Genomic DNA, 16,799 nt, shown 5'->3' on the forward strand with positions numbered 1-16,799 from the left:
CGCTGGAGCATGGTGCGAAGCAGCTGACATTGTATTGACTGGATGGTTTAAAGAGCTCCAGGGAAACCAAGCACATCCTCCCCTACCCCCACTCATAGTATATCCTTTGAAGATTGCAAAGAGAATGCACATGTAGACACAGGGAGTAAGGTAAAGGGCCGGAATTTATTTTAACCTACAGTATGTGGAAATCAGAGAATGCTTACTTTTTAGGCTGTAGGCTGCAACATGCTCTTGGTGCAGCCTTCTTACTTACTTAAAGCCTAAGGTGTTTGAAGAAGTGCCATAGAGGTGTTCAAACTGCTTTGTCCTCGCCTTCCATTTTGTCATTGTCCAATTTTTGAGCAAAACGACCAGAGAGGCTACCATACAACACATGCAACCCATACCGCCGATGACACATTCATGTGCAGATAGGGAGGAGGATCTTTTCCGGTCACAGTACAACAGCAACAGACATGGTGACACGTCGGAAACGGGGGAGCAGCGGTTGTCCCGGAGGAGCATACCGACAGAGTGGACTCCAGGGAGCCGGAGGACTGAGTGTCTCGGCTGCTGCGGCTCTTGGAGCGGAGGCGCGGCGACGAGGACGGGGAGCCGCCGAAGGCCAGGGGGTCGTGCTCGTGGTTCTGCTGGAGCTCCTCCGCCTGCTGCTCCAGGCTGTAACCGTAGGAAGCGGGAGCCTCGCCGTATTGGCTCTCTGTGGAGAGACAACGGTCATGTTGGGTTCGGAAGGATAGCGTGATAGGAATCCACAAAACACCCTGCAACACGCAAAACAGCTACAGAGTACACGTTAATATATCATGGTAAATTGCTTGATAACAGTCGCTGTTATATCGCATTTTACTATTTATTTAGTTTGCTTCAGTAGGTTTTAACCCTTTGCACCAGTAGATACCAGTCCCCCTTTCAGTCTTATCTTTGACAGAGAACAGCCCCTGAGGAAGTGCAGCCGACTGTAACAATACTGTCCACTACAGCAATGTTTTCCACTGCCAAGAATATTTGAGAAATAAATGTCAATTAAATAATCACAATTCATTGCAACGATCAGCAAGCTTTAAGTGGTAATCTGTGAGATTACTCATTAAATGAAAATCCCCTATTTGACATTTAGCCCATTTTTATTCAGCGAGCACTTGATAAGAAGCAGGCATTCAATGTATTTGCAAGGTATATCTTTTGTATATACTCCTCTATATGCTGTTTACATTGATGGTGGCAGGGTTCGCTTTTCGCGGAAAAAAAAAGCAGTGAACGGGTGATGATCACAAGAAGGAAAACTTTTGATAAAAGACAATGGCGGTCTCGGAGCGAAGACGAGGGCAAACCAACCAACCAAGATTGCCGATTTAATAAATACAATGTTCCGAAAGGTGACAATCAAAAAAAAAATAAAAAAATAAAAGTTTCACTTTGAGGTCTGGCTGACGTATGGTTCCAACGGTTCCAATGTGTTGCAGGGATAATGAAAACGCTCAGCAACTTAATACTGCTGATGCACGTGGACCCCCGAGAAAAACTCAACAAAATGCGTCGGCTTATAGAGGATGACTGATCCTTGTGTTTTTTTTTTATTATTATTATTTTTTTTTATTATTTGCTTGGCAACAAAAACAAAGCATTAGGCCGCCCCCTTTGCGCCCTTTTCCCTCATGTATCAAATCCTCTTTCTACTTTCATAAACCCGTGGCCCTGCCCTTGCGTTCCGCGGAGCCTGCGCCAGCAGGACAGGGATTGTCCCACGGCAGTCGGAATAAGCCTGGGAACAACACTGCGGGGGCTCACACATGTGCTCCGCTTGTCACACCTGTGGCCCAGTTTAAAGGGCACCTCTGGTAGTTTTGTTTATTAATACGTTTGAGATATTCTATGTTTTGTCCCTCACCGCCATGCGTGTTATGTCTCATTTCATATCTCTTTTTTCTTTTTAATTTCAAGCTCTGCTCTGTGAATCATGAAAAAAAAAAAAGCTGGCTTCACTCTCGTTGTGCTTCTACGCGACTCACCATCTGCAGCCATTTGACGAAAATTAGATTAACCGACTGCGCAGTTTTGCTGTGTATTAATGACCCTAACTAGTAGCCTAGTGTCCTAGAGAATATGGTTTACCACCATGTAGTTGCATGTGTCACCAATTATGAACCCCTATAACTATACAATAATATTATATAGTTAGCATACCATAGCAATTATATATTGTATATACAAAGAATATTATATATTCTATATTTGTATCTACATATCCCATATACATAACTATTTCCTTCACTTCTATTTTGAACCCCCACTCTGTATTATCTTCTTATAGTCTTATTATATTATAGTCTTATTTTTATTTTATTCTATTTATATTATTTTATTCACTAACTGCATTACTTTTCAGGAATCAGTCAGTTTCAGTTAGTTAGCGAGGTAGGAATTAGCTTAGCTATTATGTTCGGTTTAGTAACTATTGTGCATAATCTCCGGGTGCGTTGTAAAGACATTTCACTGCATATATGTATGAACGTATTTATATGTATGTGACAAATAAACCTCGTCGAGATGAGGAGAACATTTGTTTTGTCGTTCGTTCAGACTTGGCGCGGCGGGTTCTTGAGCCGCTTGTCAGACAACGTGACTCACCATCGCTTATCATCACTATTACAATGATTAGCATTGTGAGGCGCACGCCAGCCGACAGGACAAGCAGCCATATGATACATCGGCAGTAAAAAAGAAGCCGATGGGGTGTTTGTCCTCAAACCTGGTATGTTAATACGAGGTTGCAGAACTAGCGCTTATCTTTCAGCAAACGGGAAATAGAGTATTCCGGAAACCAGGAGAAAAAAAAAAAGATTACGAGTCCGCCCGGAGAGGCCAGAGTGACAGTTAGGGGGGGCGAGCCGACGGCCACTGAGGCCCGCTGAGACAAAAGACGTGAACAAACCAGCTGAGCAGGAGAAGGGAAGAGAGAGAGAGAGAGAGAGAATGAGACAGAGGGGGGTAAAAAAGAGAGGAAGAGGAGGAGTGATAGGAAGAACGCTAGACTGACCGCTTGAGCAAAAGGCCACATCGGCCTCGCAGCGCAGAGGAAGTGCGTGTGAAAGGCCACTCTGTTCCTGCAAAGTTGACCGTCAGATGTGGCGCGGACTGAATGCCACATCCTCTCTGGGACACAGACCTGTAGTTTGCTGGACCCATAAACTATCCCATTCCAGCCGAAAAGAAAAGGGTTATCTTTGAATCATGCAAAACTGGGGGTTGTGAGAGGAATCCCGCCCTGGAAAACACGTACTGTATGTGTTTTTCAGGCTCTCTTGACTGCAGCATTGTGAGAGAGCAGGGGATATCACAATAGAGGCTCAGTGCGCCTAAGTGTTTTTATACTATGGATCACAAGGGCTGCTTCTGAGGAAGTGTCCAGGGTAGGTCTGTCCGGAAAATTTGCCAATTCATCAACTTCATAGAGGAAACAGGTTTTCTGCGCAAGGTCATCTCTTCACAAACACCTCCCCCCGCTACCCAGTCCAGACCATGACCGGCATGGTCTTTGGGAAGAATTTATTGTGCTGAATAAATTCCTATATTTATAAGAGTTTCCGTTATCTGGTAATTGCTGGTGAACTGGTTTTTGACCAGGAAAATCTGTTGAAGTCCAACATATTTACATCTCTCCGGTCATAAAGTCTGCTGAACATAATTCCCTCCAAGCACAATTTGAATGAGTGCCGGGTGATAAAACTAAAATATATATATATATATATAAATACACACACACACACACACACACACACACACACACACACACACACACACACACACACACACACACACACACACACACACACACACACACACACACACACACACACACTCCTAATTGCTCCCCAGGCGCCTCTATATGGCAGCCCACTGCTCCAGTTACTAGGATGGGTAAAATGCAGAGAAATGCATTTTGTTGCCTCAGTACTTGTTCTCTGGCCAATGGCAATTAGTTGAATCTGATCTAATCGAACCTCAATATTATCACATATTTTTTTCCTCTGTGTTGAAATATAATAAACTTGATAATTTTGTTCAAGTCTTCCGCAGAATTGTTCATTTATATAAGCGTTAGGCAAGGGGCCACACAATCAATTTGGACGATCTAAAGCTGACCTTTCACCTCGAGCTAATTGGGTTTGTCGATATACACCGCGTTCTAAATGATTATGCAAATTGGATTGAAGTGTTATAATCATTACATTTTTTTGTTTTTCCAATGAAACTCATGGATGGTATTGTGTCTCAGGGCTCTTTGGATCACTGAAATCAATCTCAGACACCTGTGATAATTAGTTTGCCAGGTGAGCCCAGTTAAAGGAAAACTACTTAAAAAGGATGTTCCCCATTATTAAGCAGGCCACAGGTTTCAAGCAATATGGGAAAGAAAAAGGATCTCTCTGCTGCCGTAAAGCGTCAAATAGTGCAATGCCTTGGACAAGGTATGAAAACATTCGATACTACACGAAAAACTTAAGCGTGATCATCGTACTGTGAAGAGATATGTGGCTGATTCAGAGCACAGATGTGTTGGTGCAGATAGAGGCATAATGAGGAAGGTTTCTGCCAGACAAATTCATGGGATGAAGAGAGCAGCTGCTAAAATGCCATTACAAAGCAGCAAACAGGTATTTGAAGCTGCTAGTGCCTCTGGAGTCCTACAAACCTCAAGGTGTAGGATCCTCCAGAGGCTTGCAGTTGTGCATAAACCTACTATTGGGCCACACCTATGCTCCAACCAATGCTCAGAAGCAGAAACGGTTGCAGTGGGCCCAGAAATACATGAAGACTAATTTTCAAACCCTGGATAGTCCAGATGGATGGAGTAGTGGATGGTTGGTGGATGGCCACCATGTCCCAACAAGGATGCGACATCAGCGAGGAGGTGGCGGAGTCATGTTTTGGGCCGGAATCATGGGGAGAGAGCTGGTAGGCCCCTTTAGGGTCCCTGAAGGTGTGAAAACAACCTCAGCAAAGTATATAGTTTCTGACTGACCACTTTCTTCCATGGTACAAAAAGAAGAACCGTGCCTTCTGTAGCTAAATCCTCTTCATGCATGACAATGCACCATCTCATGCTGCAAAGAATACCTGTCATTTCACCTGTGTCATTGGCTGCTATGGGCATAAAAGGAGAGAAACACATGGTGTGACCCCCATCCTCCCCTGACCTCAACCCTATTGACAACCTTTGGAGCATCCTCAAGCAAAAGATCTATGAGGGTGGGAGGCAGTTTGCATCAAAACAGCCGCTCTGGGAGGCTATTCTGACATCCTACAAAGAAATTCAAGCAGAAACTCTCCAAAAACTCACAAGTTCAATGGATGCAAGAATTGTGAAGGTGATATCAAAGAAGGGTCCTATGTTAACATGTTACTTGGCCTGTTAAGATGTTTTGGATTGATGGATCGATGGATTGATGGATTGGATATTCAGTAAATATAACCTCCTAGTGCTGCAAATTCAACAAATGACCATTTTCAGCTCTTTACAGCCTATAAAATGTTTTGAAATGCTGTTGTGCATAATAATTTGGAACAGTGCATTTTGAGTTTTTTATTTTTGAAAAAAATACTGTAATCATTGGGAGGTTTGTTCAAAAACATTCGAATTGATGAGTGGTGATGAGTTGAAAATTATACTGACTGTCATTTGCATCGACTATTTAGGAAGATCAGAGAAAAATATAATTTGCATAATAATTTGGAACGCGGTGTAGAAAGAAGCTCCGCCCCCTCGCTCTTGGGTAGGTTGGGTTTGTAAACACACCGCAGCGGAGACAGAGCGGCAGTGTCCAAAGCAACTTGGAGGAGAAAGAGAAAGATGATGCATCGTTGACAATAGGGCCACATATATTCATAGTTTGGTTACAGGTTTTTATTCAGTTTTATTTTATCTGAGAATATGTAGGCCTAAGGCTGAAGGATATTCTTTGTGTTTACATGCTGCCCCAATGAACGTAAGGCTAACATAATATTAACCTACTTTTAAATTAGCGTTATGCACGTGAGTCTATTGACGGGACAAATTCTATTTGGAATATAATATTTATAAGCAAAAGTAGCCTACTTTTCAATAAAAAATATCATCAAGGCATGTAGATTTAAAATGTCATTCGGTATATAGGCTACCTATCGATCGGTTTTAAGCTCAATAAACAGATAATGTTTGACCGGAATTTCTGCTTTGTTCGGGACATTGAAATCTCCAAGGACATGAGGACCGGCACTAATTTCTTCGAGCCGAAACGCCGATTTATAAATACTTACGAACAAAACAGGTGATTTTTATTCTCAAGTCTCACTTAAAACCCAAAGATTCCGGTTAAACTCATACAGTGTGGCATGCCACCAGTTGTGGGTTTCAAAGAAATTCAGCCAATCAATACAACAGAGAACATAACGCAAACACCTCAGGGCACTCGGTTCAATGGGTAATAGATGGAACCGTCGACTGGCATGTGGCATAATGCGGAGCCGGCGTAGAGAAAGGATTTCTCGTTTTCCCACCGCATAGCAATCCAACAGGAGAGCGTCTTTGTTACATGCTGAAGAGCTGTGCAACTGGGTGGCGTCGGGGAAACGTTGCCATTCCTATTTACCCCTCGTCTTCTACCCGACTCGCTCCCTCTTGAAAGTGTTTCAGCTGTGGAATAGAGATGTAATAGAAACATTCTAATGACATTACATAAGACCGCTTAGTTCGACAGCTGTGACTTTGAAGCCGTGTAGCAGCACAACACTGGCCCGGGGATCACGGTGAGCCTTGGTTGTCGCTAAAGGCGCCATTCCTCAAAGTCTCCAAGAATGATGGTGTGATTTTGTCAGAACACCCCCGCCCCTTATGCACTTCTGAATTTAGCATTTCTGAGGCGTGTTTGGTTTATCCAATTTCTGGGAAACCACCTAAACATAGAAACCCAATCACGTAAGAGGACCACGGCCAAGCAGCTGGAGGAGAATCCATCATCGTGAAACCCTATTCCTTCCCGCATGTTAAGAGGTTTTCTACAGAGCAGATAGAGCAACATGCACAATGCCCTGTTTGTGGAAAAAGCAAGACACACACACACACACTCGGGTCTGTAATCCTAATCCATAGAGATGAACGCAAACAGGGAGGGATTGACAGATGTGCGGTGAGACAAGAAGCGTTGCAGATTCAGATTCATCACAATGCCGGTTGTGGCTTTCTTCGCAGAACTCTTATGAGACAGCTTAGTTGGAAAAACAGTACAGGGAATTCAATATGGAGAAAAAAAGAAAAACAAACAAGAAAACAATTTATCCTCCGGAATGTTCTGTGGACAAGTCTGTGTGCAGGGTTTCTGTAGGTTTCAACAAGTTAAATTTAAGACCTTTGTAAGACTATTATGAATGCAATTTAAGAACTATTTCATGTCCATATATGAAAAAAAAAAAAAAAAAGTACAAAAGAAATGAAGACAAATCTGAGTCACACAGGTCTGAAATATACTTGTGGTGGACTACCGACACGAATAACAATTTTCTTAGTTCCCATGAACGCAGCATCACTTCCGACACAAATTACAAGCGGAGAGCTGTGTGCGCATCTTCTAACATAATACCAGGGAACGAGTCCACTAGTTCATTTGCAGATGACGTTGTTCTCTCGGACGGATAAAAAGATATAAATAAGAAAATTAAAATAAAAAACCCAAACTCTTTGGAGCTGGATGATTCACACAAGTCACCCAAATTGACGTGAAAATAGCTGCATCCAATGAAAAGTGAGCTCTTTCAATCCCTGAATTTAATAATCCAATCAATTTTTAAGACCTGTGAAAATCCTATTTAAGACAATTGAAGACATTCTACGGCCTAAAATTCGGATGATTGGATTTTAAACATTTTAAGGACCTGCAGAAACCCTGGTGTGGGGGGGTTTAAGTAAATATAAGGGTTTAAAACAGAAAAGAGTGATTGTGTTGACAGTCTATAAAATGACACTGGAATCGCCATGTGACGCGTGCATCAAAGCACCGTCTTTCTCTTCCCAGCTCAGTGTGTGTGTGTGTGTGTGTGTGTTGGGGGGGTGATTACGCCGCTTTAGCTCTGGAAATAACCAAAAGGAAGTGGCCCAGACAGATATTGCAGGGACAGCGTGTACATCCCGCTCAGCCCATCTGGACACACCAACTACTTGATTAAAACGTACTTAATTCAAAGCATCGATTGTGTTGCCGTGGAGGATTTAGAAAGCAATGTACAAAAATAAAGACTAAACGGCAAATGCACTGATTCACCCAACATACAAAAAAAAAAAAAAAAAGCTGGGAGGGATATTTTAGTGTCCACCATTTATCAATAAAGTATCTGGTACGGTACAATGAAGGACGGCCTCTGTGTCCTCGCGCAAATAGCCTCATAGATCCAGAAAGAAGTTGCACTTTTAGTAAAAGCAGCAGAAGAAGCTGATGTGTGATGTTGTTAGCACCACTTTATTGGCTCCAGTAAAAGGATTCTTTCCCTCGCTACACGGTCACTGGGGAGACCGTGGTGACAGAGAGAGGGTGAATAGAGGAGGGTGAGTCTGGGGGACGGGTGGGGTGGACTAGGCCAGTGGCTTTCAGACACCAAACATTGTGGCCACTTCGACTTTTCCCTCAATATATAAGGGGCAAAATGGAAAGAAAATGGATTTATTTATCTGCTGTCCATTTCACAAAGACTACAAGGGTGATATTTAGGTTCAGAGACAAACAAAGAACACCACTGAAGAGCCTTTTTATACCCATAGCAGTGGGAAGTACAGTGGTGGACACAAATCCCTTCAGCAATCCACATTTGTTTTATTTTCTGATTGGGCTTTATCCATGAAATTTGTGAGAAGGAGGTTTTTAGCACCGGAATCTGTATCAAGGAAACAACACAGAGTTTGACTGTTTGTTCTGGCAAAGCATCAGGGCGTTATCCATCCAAGGCCCATGTGAGATGTCAGCTGGAGTGGGAGGCACTTTAAACCGCAGGGCTGGTAGCTGCAGCGGGGCCCACCAGCTCTCGCCTCAGATCTGTTATGGTGTGGCCTAAAATTAGTGCTATTATAGTATCACTGAGTGGCGTGGGTCTGGACTGCACTGCCCGGCACGGCACAGCGCGGCACAGCACACCTACTAATCAGTGTGTTGAAATAGCTCAGGGTGGTCAGAGGACTCACTGTAAGGCCCGGCATGAGAGAGAGAATGAAAGCCCAATAATTGCTCCAGTCTGCAAACCTAATGAACACTCGAGACAAAATGAACATATGCTCAAGCTTGGGCATGCAGATAGCCAATACACATATGCTCGAACATCTAGTGATGTATAAGTGGAACCAAGTAACAACAGTACAGTACAACACGTGTCACCGCAACAACCTTTTAGCCTTTGCTGGCTAATCAATTGAACTTATGTACCACCCGCCAGTGTTAGGGGGCCACATTACCCTGTACTTAAGTCAGGGTGGACTTCAACCTGCATGTTAAGACCATTCAAATAATCAGATTCTTTATGAAACGCCTCCAGTGGAATGCAAAAGAGAGAAGCCTGAGAAGCCTGAAGCCTTTGAGAGCAATGTGCTTTGGATGACGAAACCAAAAATTTACTTTCTGGCCACAAACAAAGAAGGTATGCTTAGAGAAATTGGGTGATGCATTTGTAGAGAAGAAAACCTTGCCAACTATGAGGCATGGGGGTGGCTCCATGAGACTTTGGGGTTTGTGTGGCAGCTGGGGGGCACAGGGAATATTGCACGGGTGGAAGGAAGAACAGATTCCATCAAATATCAAGAGAATCTAGAGGCCAATATTGAAGAGTCGGTCAATACATTGAAGTGGAAGGGAGGTTGGGTATTCCACTCAACAATGAAATTTCTCCAGGAAAGACTAGTAAAGGTTTCGGAAAGGCCATCACAATCCCCAGACTTCATTCATATCGTTGAAAATCAGTGGCAAGATCTCAAACATGCCATGCATGTCATATATGCAAGGAGTCCCAAGAAAATTTCCAAAGTAGAAGTGATCTGCGCAGAATTTAAAGACTCTTAGCTGGCTACAGGAGGCATTTACACGCTGTTTAAGTAACACAGAACTAAATGACAGCGAACTTTTGCACATGGGCCTAAACAATTACAATCAAAAACAATCTTTCCAGGCCAAGTCAACTCCTATTCATTTAGATATTGCAACATGCATTTTGATCTGTGTTGGCCAAACTTTATGCATTCCACTGTGGGTGACAGTATTAAGGGGTTGGTGTTCTGTAGAACGGACATGATGACAGTGATCAGACTGTAGAATTTATTCACAGGCAGTGAGAAGAAAAATCGCAATGACCTCCAGGAACAATTAATTATTCATTTACATCTCAGATCGGCATTAAATATTAGTGAAACATTCACCAACCCTAACCTGAGGTGCCTCAGTCTCTGAATGGCTGACTATTTATCTGCCTGGCAACACTGTTGTTTTTTGGGGCATCCTTGCAAATAGCATTGTGGCTGCACTGTGTGGTTGCACATTTGGAATCATTCCATTGTGATGTCTGTCTTGCTTTTTTTGTACGCCAACTCCTTTGCATCAAGATAGATACACAGCGCTAACATGTAGTGCAAGTTCATTCACAAAAAGACCTTTCGGCCTGGGTTGTTCATGAGGTTTGAAGCAGCCCGTTCGGGCACGTTGACCAGGCTCGCTGTGCAGAGAGAACAGTTGCCTGCTGAGTGCTGACCATTAGTACCAACAAAACCTGTGGGTCAGGCTGTTGTTACCAGAGGTGAACTCACAAGGCACTATACGATTCATTAGTAAACCACACACACACACACACACACACACACACACACACACACACACACACACACACACACACACACACACACACACACACACACACACACACACACACACACACACACACACACCCTCTGAGCAGCTGAGACATTCCATAAACACTTGGCCTGCCAGCCAGCAGCACAGAGAGCCCTTTGAGTGGGACCAGGGTGGGGAACTAAGACTACAGGAGCAGAGTGGTGAGACATAGCACGAGGGAGGGAGCATTACTTAGCGGGGGGGGGGGGCTTGCAGGAGGTGCCTTCTGCCTTGTAAAACATGTCAAAGATTGCTTCCGCGAATGCCTATCTTTGACAACTTACAGATAAGTGGGTGTACCGAACAGGTCTATTGACATGAGTTTGTCGGGACTTGACAGTATGACAAATTTCACAAAATGCAAGAAAATGTTGCGATACTGCTAGACCTACGTCAAAACAATCATGCTATTCATCCCAACGCTCTGAGAGAGCAGCTGGCAATGCCCAGTGTGCCACAGAGAAGCACAGGTGTCTTTTGCCATTTCTCTCACTCCCTCAAACTTGTGGCCCGAAGGGTCCAGTGGCACTTCCTCTTACAGGGCTAAGCCTTCATTTCACGGAGGAAAGGGAGAGGCTGAATTCTTAAGCTTCCTCGACCACTAAACCTCAGATGTTGATATCCAGGTACAATGATAGGCCTTGTCTGGGCTTTCTTACGGGACCTAAAATATTCATGACTCTGCAATTAACCAGGACTGGCGGCCAGCACCCTTTTTTAACTTCTGCTGAGGGGGCATGTAGTACCTGGCCCTGAACCGGGAGGCCAGGCATTCTGGGAGATTTCAACACCTTTGCAAACAGACACATTGCATTAGCGTCAAAGCTGGGGGTCTCTGCTATCCCAGACTGACCTGTCTGCCAACGCAAAACTGGGCCAAGGAACTTATCAGATGGCTAACAGGAGACTGTCGGTGGAAAAGTGGGAGAAAAGGCATCTGATCTGACATTTTTTGCACAGGGATTATCATTAAATGAATGGGTATTTTATCACTTGGCTGTCCTACGCTCCAATGCGGTTTTACACTCATAATAAAAAGTCAAAAAAACAACATTAACTGTGTAACAGCCTACACACCCCAGACTCTGCGGTGGACGTGCCGTCAGTAGTGTCACACCGATAATTAATTATGGCAAAATAGATCCTTCAGGGAGTTGGCCTCTTTAAAAGGCCCACAGCTCATCAGAATCTCTATTCAGAGCCAGGTTTTACAATTGTCCTACATAAGCAGACACCAGGAGACGGTACTCTTTAAACAACTACTAATAATAAGGGGGGGGGGGGGGGGGTGAGATAAAATAACAGAGCCAAGGAGTGTCAATTTTAGAGCTGCTATTTTGCTAAAACGGCTGGGCGGGTCACGGTGACGGCACAGGCGGAGGTTTGTTTGCGCTGGTCAGTGTTGGGAGTCAACCGACAAGTCTGTCTTTTCCAAGGAACAGGCAGAGCCCACCACCACGCAGGGCAATAAACCACTGGTAGATGGCTTTCAGAAATGGAACAGTGGGGAAAAATGACATGCATTTTTCCCAACTGTCCAGGCCTGTACACCATGTAAATATGTGGCAATGGTGTGTAACATTAACATATCCATTGAGAGTGGCAGTCCATTTTATAGGATTTGAGATAGAAATAGAAATAACATGACATGTTAATTTTGGTCTGCTTACGCTAGTGATTTGCAGGCGTAGAGAGGTAATTCAAAACAGTAGCATGGAGCAGATTTAATAGAATTTAGCGAAAGCTGCGATGTTTGATGTTAAACAAAAAAAACCCCTTCCAACTGCTCTCGAGAAGGCGCTGACCACAACAGAGAACAGTTTATTGGGAGTCTTGTGTTAAAATTCACTCTTTGCCCAAACCCTGATCCGGCCATGTGCACAGTAATGTTATTATGACATCAGGAAAATAAATCCAGATTTATGGTAATCCTTAAAGAATGGTTCACACGCAGCAGGAGTGCCGGAGCTCAGCTGCATGTCACCATTGGACAGAACTGACTCAGCTCTGCAACATCAGGAACCTAATGAATATCAACATAATAAATATACATGATTCTGTGCCTCTGCCTGTGATTCCAAGAATATAAAGTTCAGCGATGATCTACATTAAATGTATAGTTTACTAAGAAGAAAATTTCGGCAAGGTAAAAAAATTAAAACAAATGAAGCAAACACATGACCGTATGTTTGTCATATTGTGCCATAATGAGGCAGAACCAGATCGAATGAATTTGATGCAGAGCAGCTTGTATTTTTATCCTTTATGCTGATTATATCATAGACAATGTTCATGTTCATGGCATGCTTTGTGTCAAGGGCTTTGGACTCCATCGCCTTATATAACAACAGCTTATTTGGACCGTTGGCTTAAACTGCACCAGAATGGATAACCAGTTTTTTGGCTCTGTTTATATGCCTCATTTGTATCCTAATTCTGTCATTTAAAAATTATCTGATTAACAGAGGATCTGGTCCACGATGGCACAGCCCTTGCACATGTGCCCACTGACTATGATGAACCAAGTCACAGAGGAACCCTTGCTACCTCCTCTATGCGTGTACTTGGCAGCATCAAGTTGCCAGGACCAGCCTCCTTATCCACACTTAACATTGTTACATTGTTAACCTGTCAATACACGCTCTGGATGAGTGATTCCTCTATTGTACTCGCACATAACAACAGGAAGCGCTGATTGCCGAAATATTAATAGGAAGCCGTGTGACACACATTCAGCACTCTCTATTCCACTTTTAGTGGGAGTTGTCAGGGATAACCGCCCACCATCACCACCCCAACCTCCACCTCCACCCCACTGCACAAACAAAAGAGCTTTCCCAAATTTATCACGCTACACAAACCCCCTATAAGTTAATTACTCTGCACCAAGGACAACAACACTGATGTGGGCTGACACGAAAACACTCGGAGAGGACAGGGCTGAGCGACTGGGAGGCCCGGAGGCAGAGGCTGTCTCAATCGGAGACTCTCTGTAAGAGCACTACAGCACTCGACGGGGGAAAGACCAGAAGGGAGTGAAAAAGAGAGGGCAGGCATGCTGACAAAAGGGTATAGAACACAGGAAAAAATGGGGGGGGGGGGTCATACACTTTGCAAAGAAACTGCATTGCTACTGGGTGAAAGTGAAAGTTCAGTGCATTTTGAAAGTGATTCATAATAATCCTGCCTCTGGGGAAAAAAAAGGAATTTGGTGAGCTCTAACCCAGGTCAAAATATTAGGAGTTTATAATAAGAGATGGCAGGTCCGTTTAACACATCATTGCTTTAGGCTGGATTGGGGTCAGCCAGGCCAGGCACGGATGCCCTTCAGAGAATAATAAAAGTGGGAGCCTAATGTGTTTCTCAGTATTTTTAGCACTGCCTCACACGGCTACTCATCCAAGCACTTGGCCTAGTTGTCTGTCTTTGATCCTGCAAATGGTTTTGGGAAGGGTGGGGAACCAGGGTTTGGCTTGTAGACTTACCCAGATCTCCTTGGACACTGTTGTCATGAGAAGTCCTGCTGGATGTGGTGGAGTCCCCATCACTGGGCCAGATCTGGCCGGGCCTACGGAGCCCAATGACAGCGGCCTCGGACGCCAGAGCCTGCTGCTTCAGCCGTTTCTGAGACAGGGGTGTCGGGGGGCTGCTGCTCTCGAAGGACTGCTGGGACGGCGACCGGCTTTTCTCCCTGTACATGTGGTAAGTGGTGGGACTGGGGGACACGTGGCTGGACTGTCCCGAGGAGAAGTCCTCCTCGCTGGACGTCAGGTTCTCGTTGGAGCTGCAGTCCGGTGTGTAGCCTCCTGCAACATCGTCGAAACTGCCTGGCGAGTAGGAGCGCCTCGGCCAGGTGAGATGATGATCCTCCTCAATGCTGTGGTCCCGAATGTGGATGACCTGGGCATCCCCATCAGACATCAGCCCCCCAACGTAGACACTGGTGTAGGGTTGGCAATCCGTTGCAGTTGGACGCTCAGGCTTCCCTGCAGCGGGACGGATCCCGGCATCTTTGAGGAAGTGTGGGCTGATCTCCACATCCTCATATGACCCATTGTAGCCACAGTCGCCCTCAGTGGACCGGCCTCTGTGGACAGGCCTGGTGATTTCCCCCGCAGCGGCTGACAGGTTCCCCGGGAGAGAGTGAAGGGATCTCTTACGTTCCATCTGCATTGCCTGGCAACCGAGTGTGCTGATCTTGTCTGAGACTTCCCTGTCATTGACTTTCACCAGCCCTTTCTCGTGATGATACTCCATGTTAACGTAGAAGGGTTTCTCAGGACCACCCATCACTGACAGCCCTCTCCCATCTCCAGCCGTGTGGGAGTTGGCTCTCTTGATGCGTTCAAAGTTTGATCTCAAGGCGGCCACCGATCCCATGCCCACTGGGATATCAGCTAGCTCTGGATCTTGCCGGACAAGCGACACCCCTGCCTTTTGTATGGATGGAGGTACACCATCGGGTTCTCTGTCTGTATGCTGCTTGGACCTGGTTGAGTCCACAAACCCTTGCTGCTGTTCCTCCAGTGATGCATGGGATCTCTGACTGTCTGGGCAACCGGACTGGTCCCCAATGTCCATGAGGGGGGTCCTCTTAAAGCCCCATCTCTGTCCATCATAAGACTTCCTCTCCTTGGCGAGGAGAGTCTGCAGGTAGATCATCCGAAAGCGCTCTTTGTTTACCTCCTTCTCCAAGCACCTGATTGATGATTTGCATTTATCTAGTTCCTTTTCAATGTCCCCCAGTGAATTCAAATCCATGCAAGGGGGGTCTGATTCAGGAAACTGGGCCCTCCATGCTTCCACAAACCCCAATGGCTCGACCATTATTGTTACTCTGCCAAATTAGATTCAAACAACTAACAATATAATCATGTTGTCCTCTAAACCATTACTTGAACAAAGTTGCCTATTACTGTTTGTTTTCATTATTACTACCATTTCATATAATAATCCAAGAAATATATAGTTATTTGCAAAACGTAAATATGAATTCTCTGTCCAGAAAAGTCAATTTTTCTTTGAGTCTTTACTCACAAATATTTCAGGAAAATCCTCCTCATGATCCAAGCTCGGAAATGTCCAGACCCTCTGTCAGATAAGGCGCAAAAATAAACTTTTTCTTCTTTGTATTTGTGCTGCTTGCATGTCTTCTCTCCAGGTCCTGTCTATCCTCTGTCTCGGCTCACAGCACTCTGGTGTTTGGCTCCCGCTTGGTGAAGACAGTCAGTGCAGGGAGAGGAGGGGCCACATGGCTGCATCTAGTAGGCTTGTTCTCCACGTTCATCACAACAACAACAACCACCACCACCACCACCACCACTGCGATATAAAAACACGATCACATTCTTATTGAAATGGTTGACTTTTTTACATCTTGTTGACTTTGACAGCATTGCACCAAACGAAAACGTCTCAGCGAATCTCGGCAGTACACCACAGATCATTTAGTTCGGTGGGTTTTTTTTTTAAGGAGCAACAGCTAGTCCCAGTGTAAAGTTACTTTCCCGCAGCAGTCTTTCGGATAATGAGTTATCTTTTTTTATTCTGAATGTCCACGGATCCTAAACGTCACTTACTTGGCGAAAGTTGTTGTTTATGAAATATCATCGTCCCGTTTTACAATGAACCAAAGACTGACCAGTTTCCCCTTTGCCTTCCAGTCGACGGGAAGACACAGTTGAACGCAATGGGTCTCCCTGCGTGTCCTTGCGCCATGCCCCTAAGCTGTTCGTTCCTGTAAAAGATTGCTAAAGAAAAGAGCCTTTTTTTTTTCCCAAACTTGACGCTGAAATTGGAAAATATCGCCATCTGTTGGTGCAAAACTTTATATGGTTTGACAGGCACAGCGGGCATAAAAAATTAAAAATAAAAAAAAAAGTAAAAAAAAAAAAAAAAAAA

The 16,799-nt window shown here is 44.5% G+C and overlaps 1 protein-coding gene across 1 annotated transcript in view; it reads right to left on the reverse strand.

Moving 5' to 3' along the window:
• Positions 1 to 15,982, reverse strand: part of LOC307233343 (breakpoint cluster region protein) — a 31,901-nt gene extending 15,919 nt beyond the window's left edge. Inside the window, exons 1-2 of the mRNA XM_080004674.1 lie at positions 14,384 to 15,982; positions 510 to 700 (exon numbers count right to left, since the gene is read on the reverse strand). Coding sequence (XP_079860800.1) covers positions 510 to 700; positions 14,384 to 15,725 — 1,533 coding nt within the window. The 5' untranslated portion in view covers positions 15,726 to 15,982. The remainder of the gene's footprint in view (positions 1 to 509; positions 701 to 14,383) is intronic.
• Positions 15,983 to 16,799: the final 817 nt, after the last annotated feature.

This window comes from Zeus faber (assembly GCF_960531495.2).
Source record: "Zeus faber genome assembly, chromosome: 7".
NCBI lineage: Eukaryota > Metazoa > Chordata > Actinopteri > Zeiformes > Zeidae > Zeus > Zeus faber.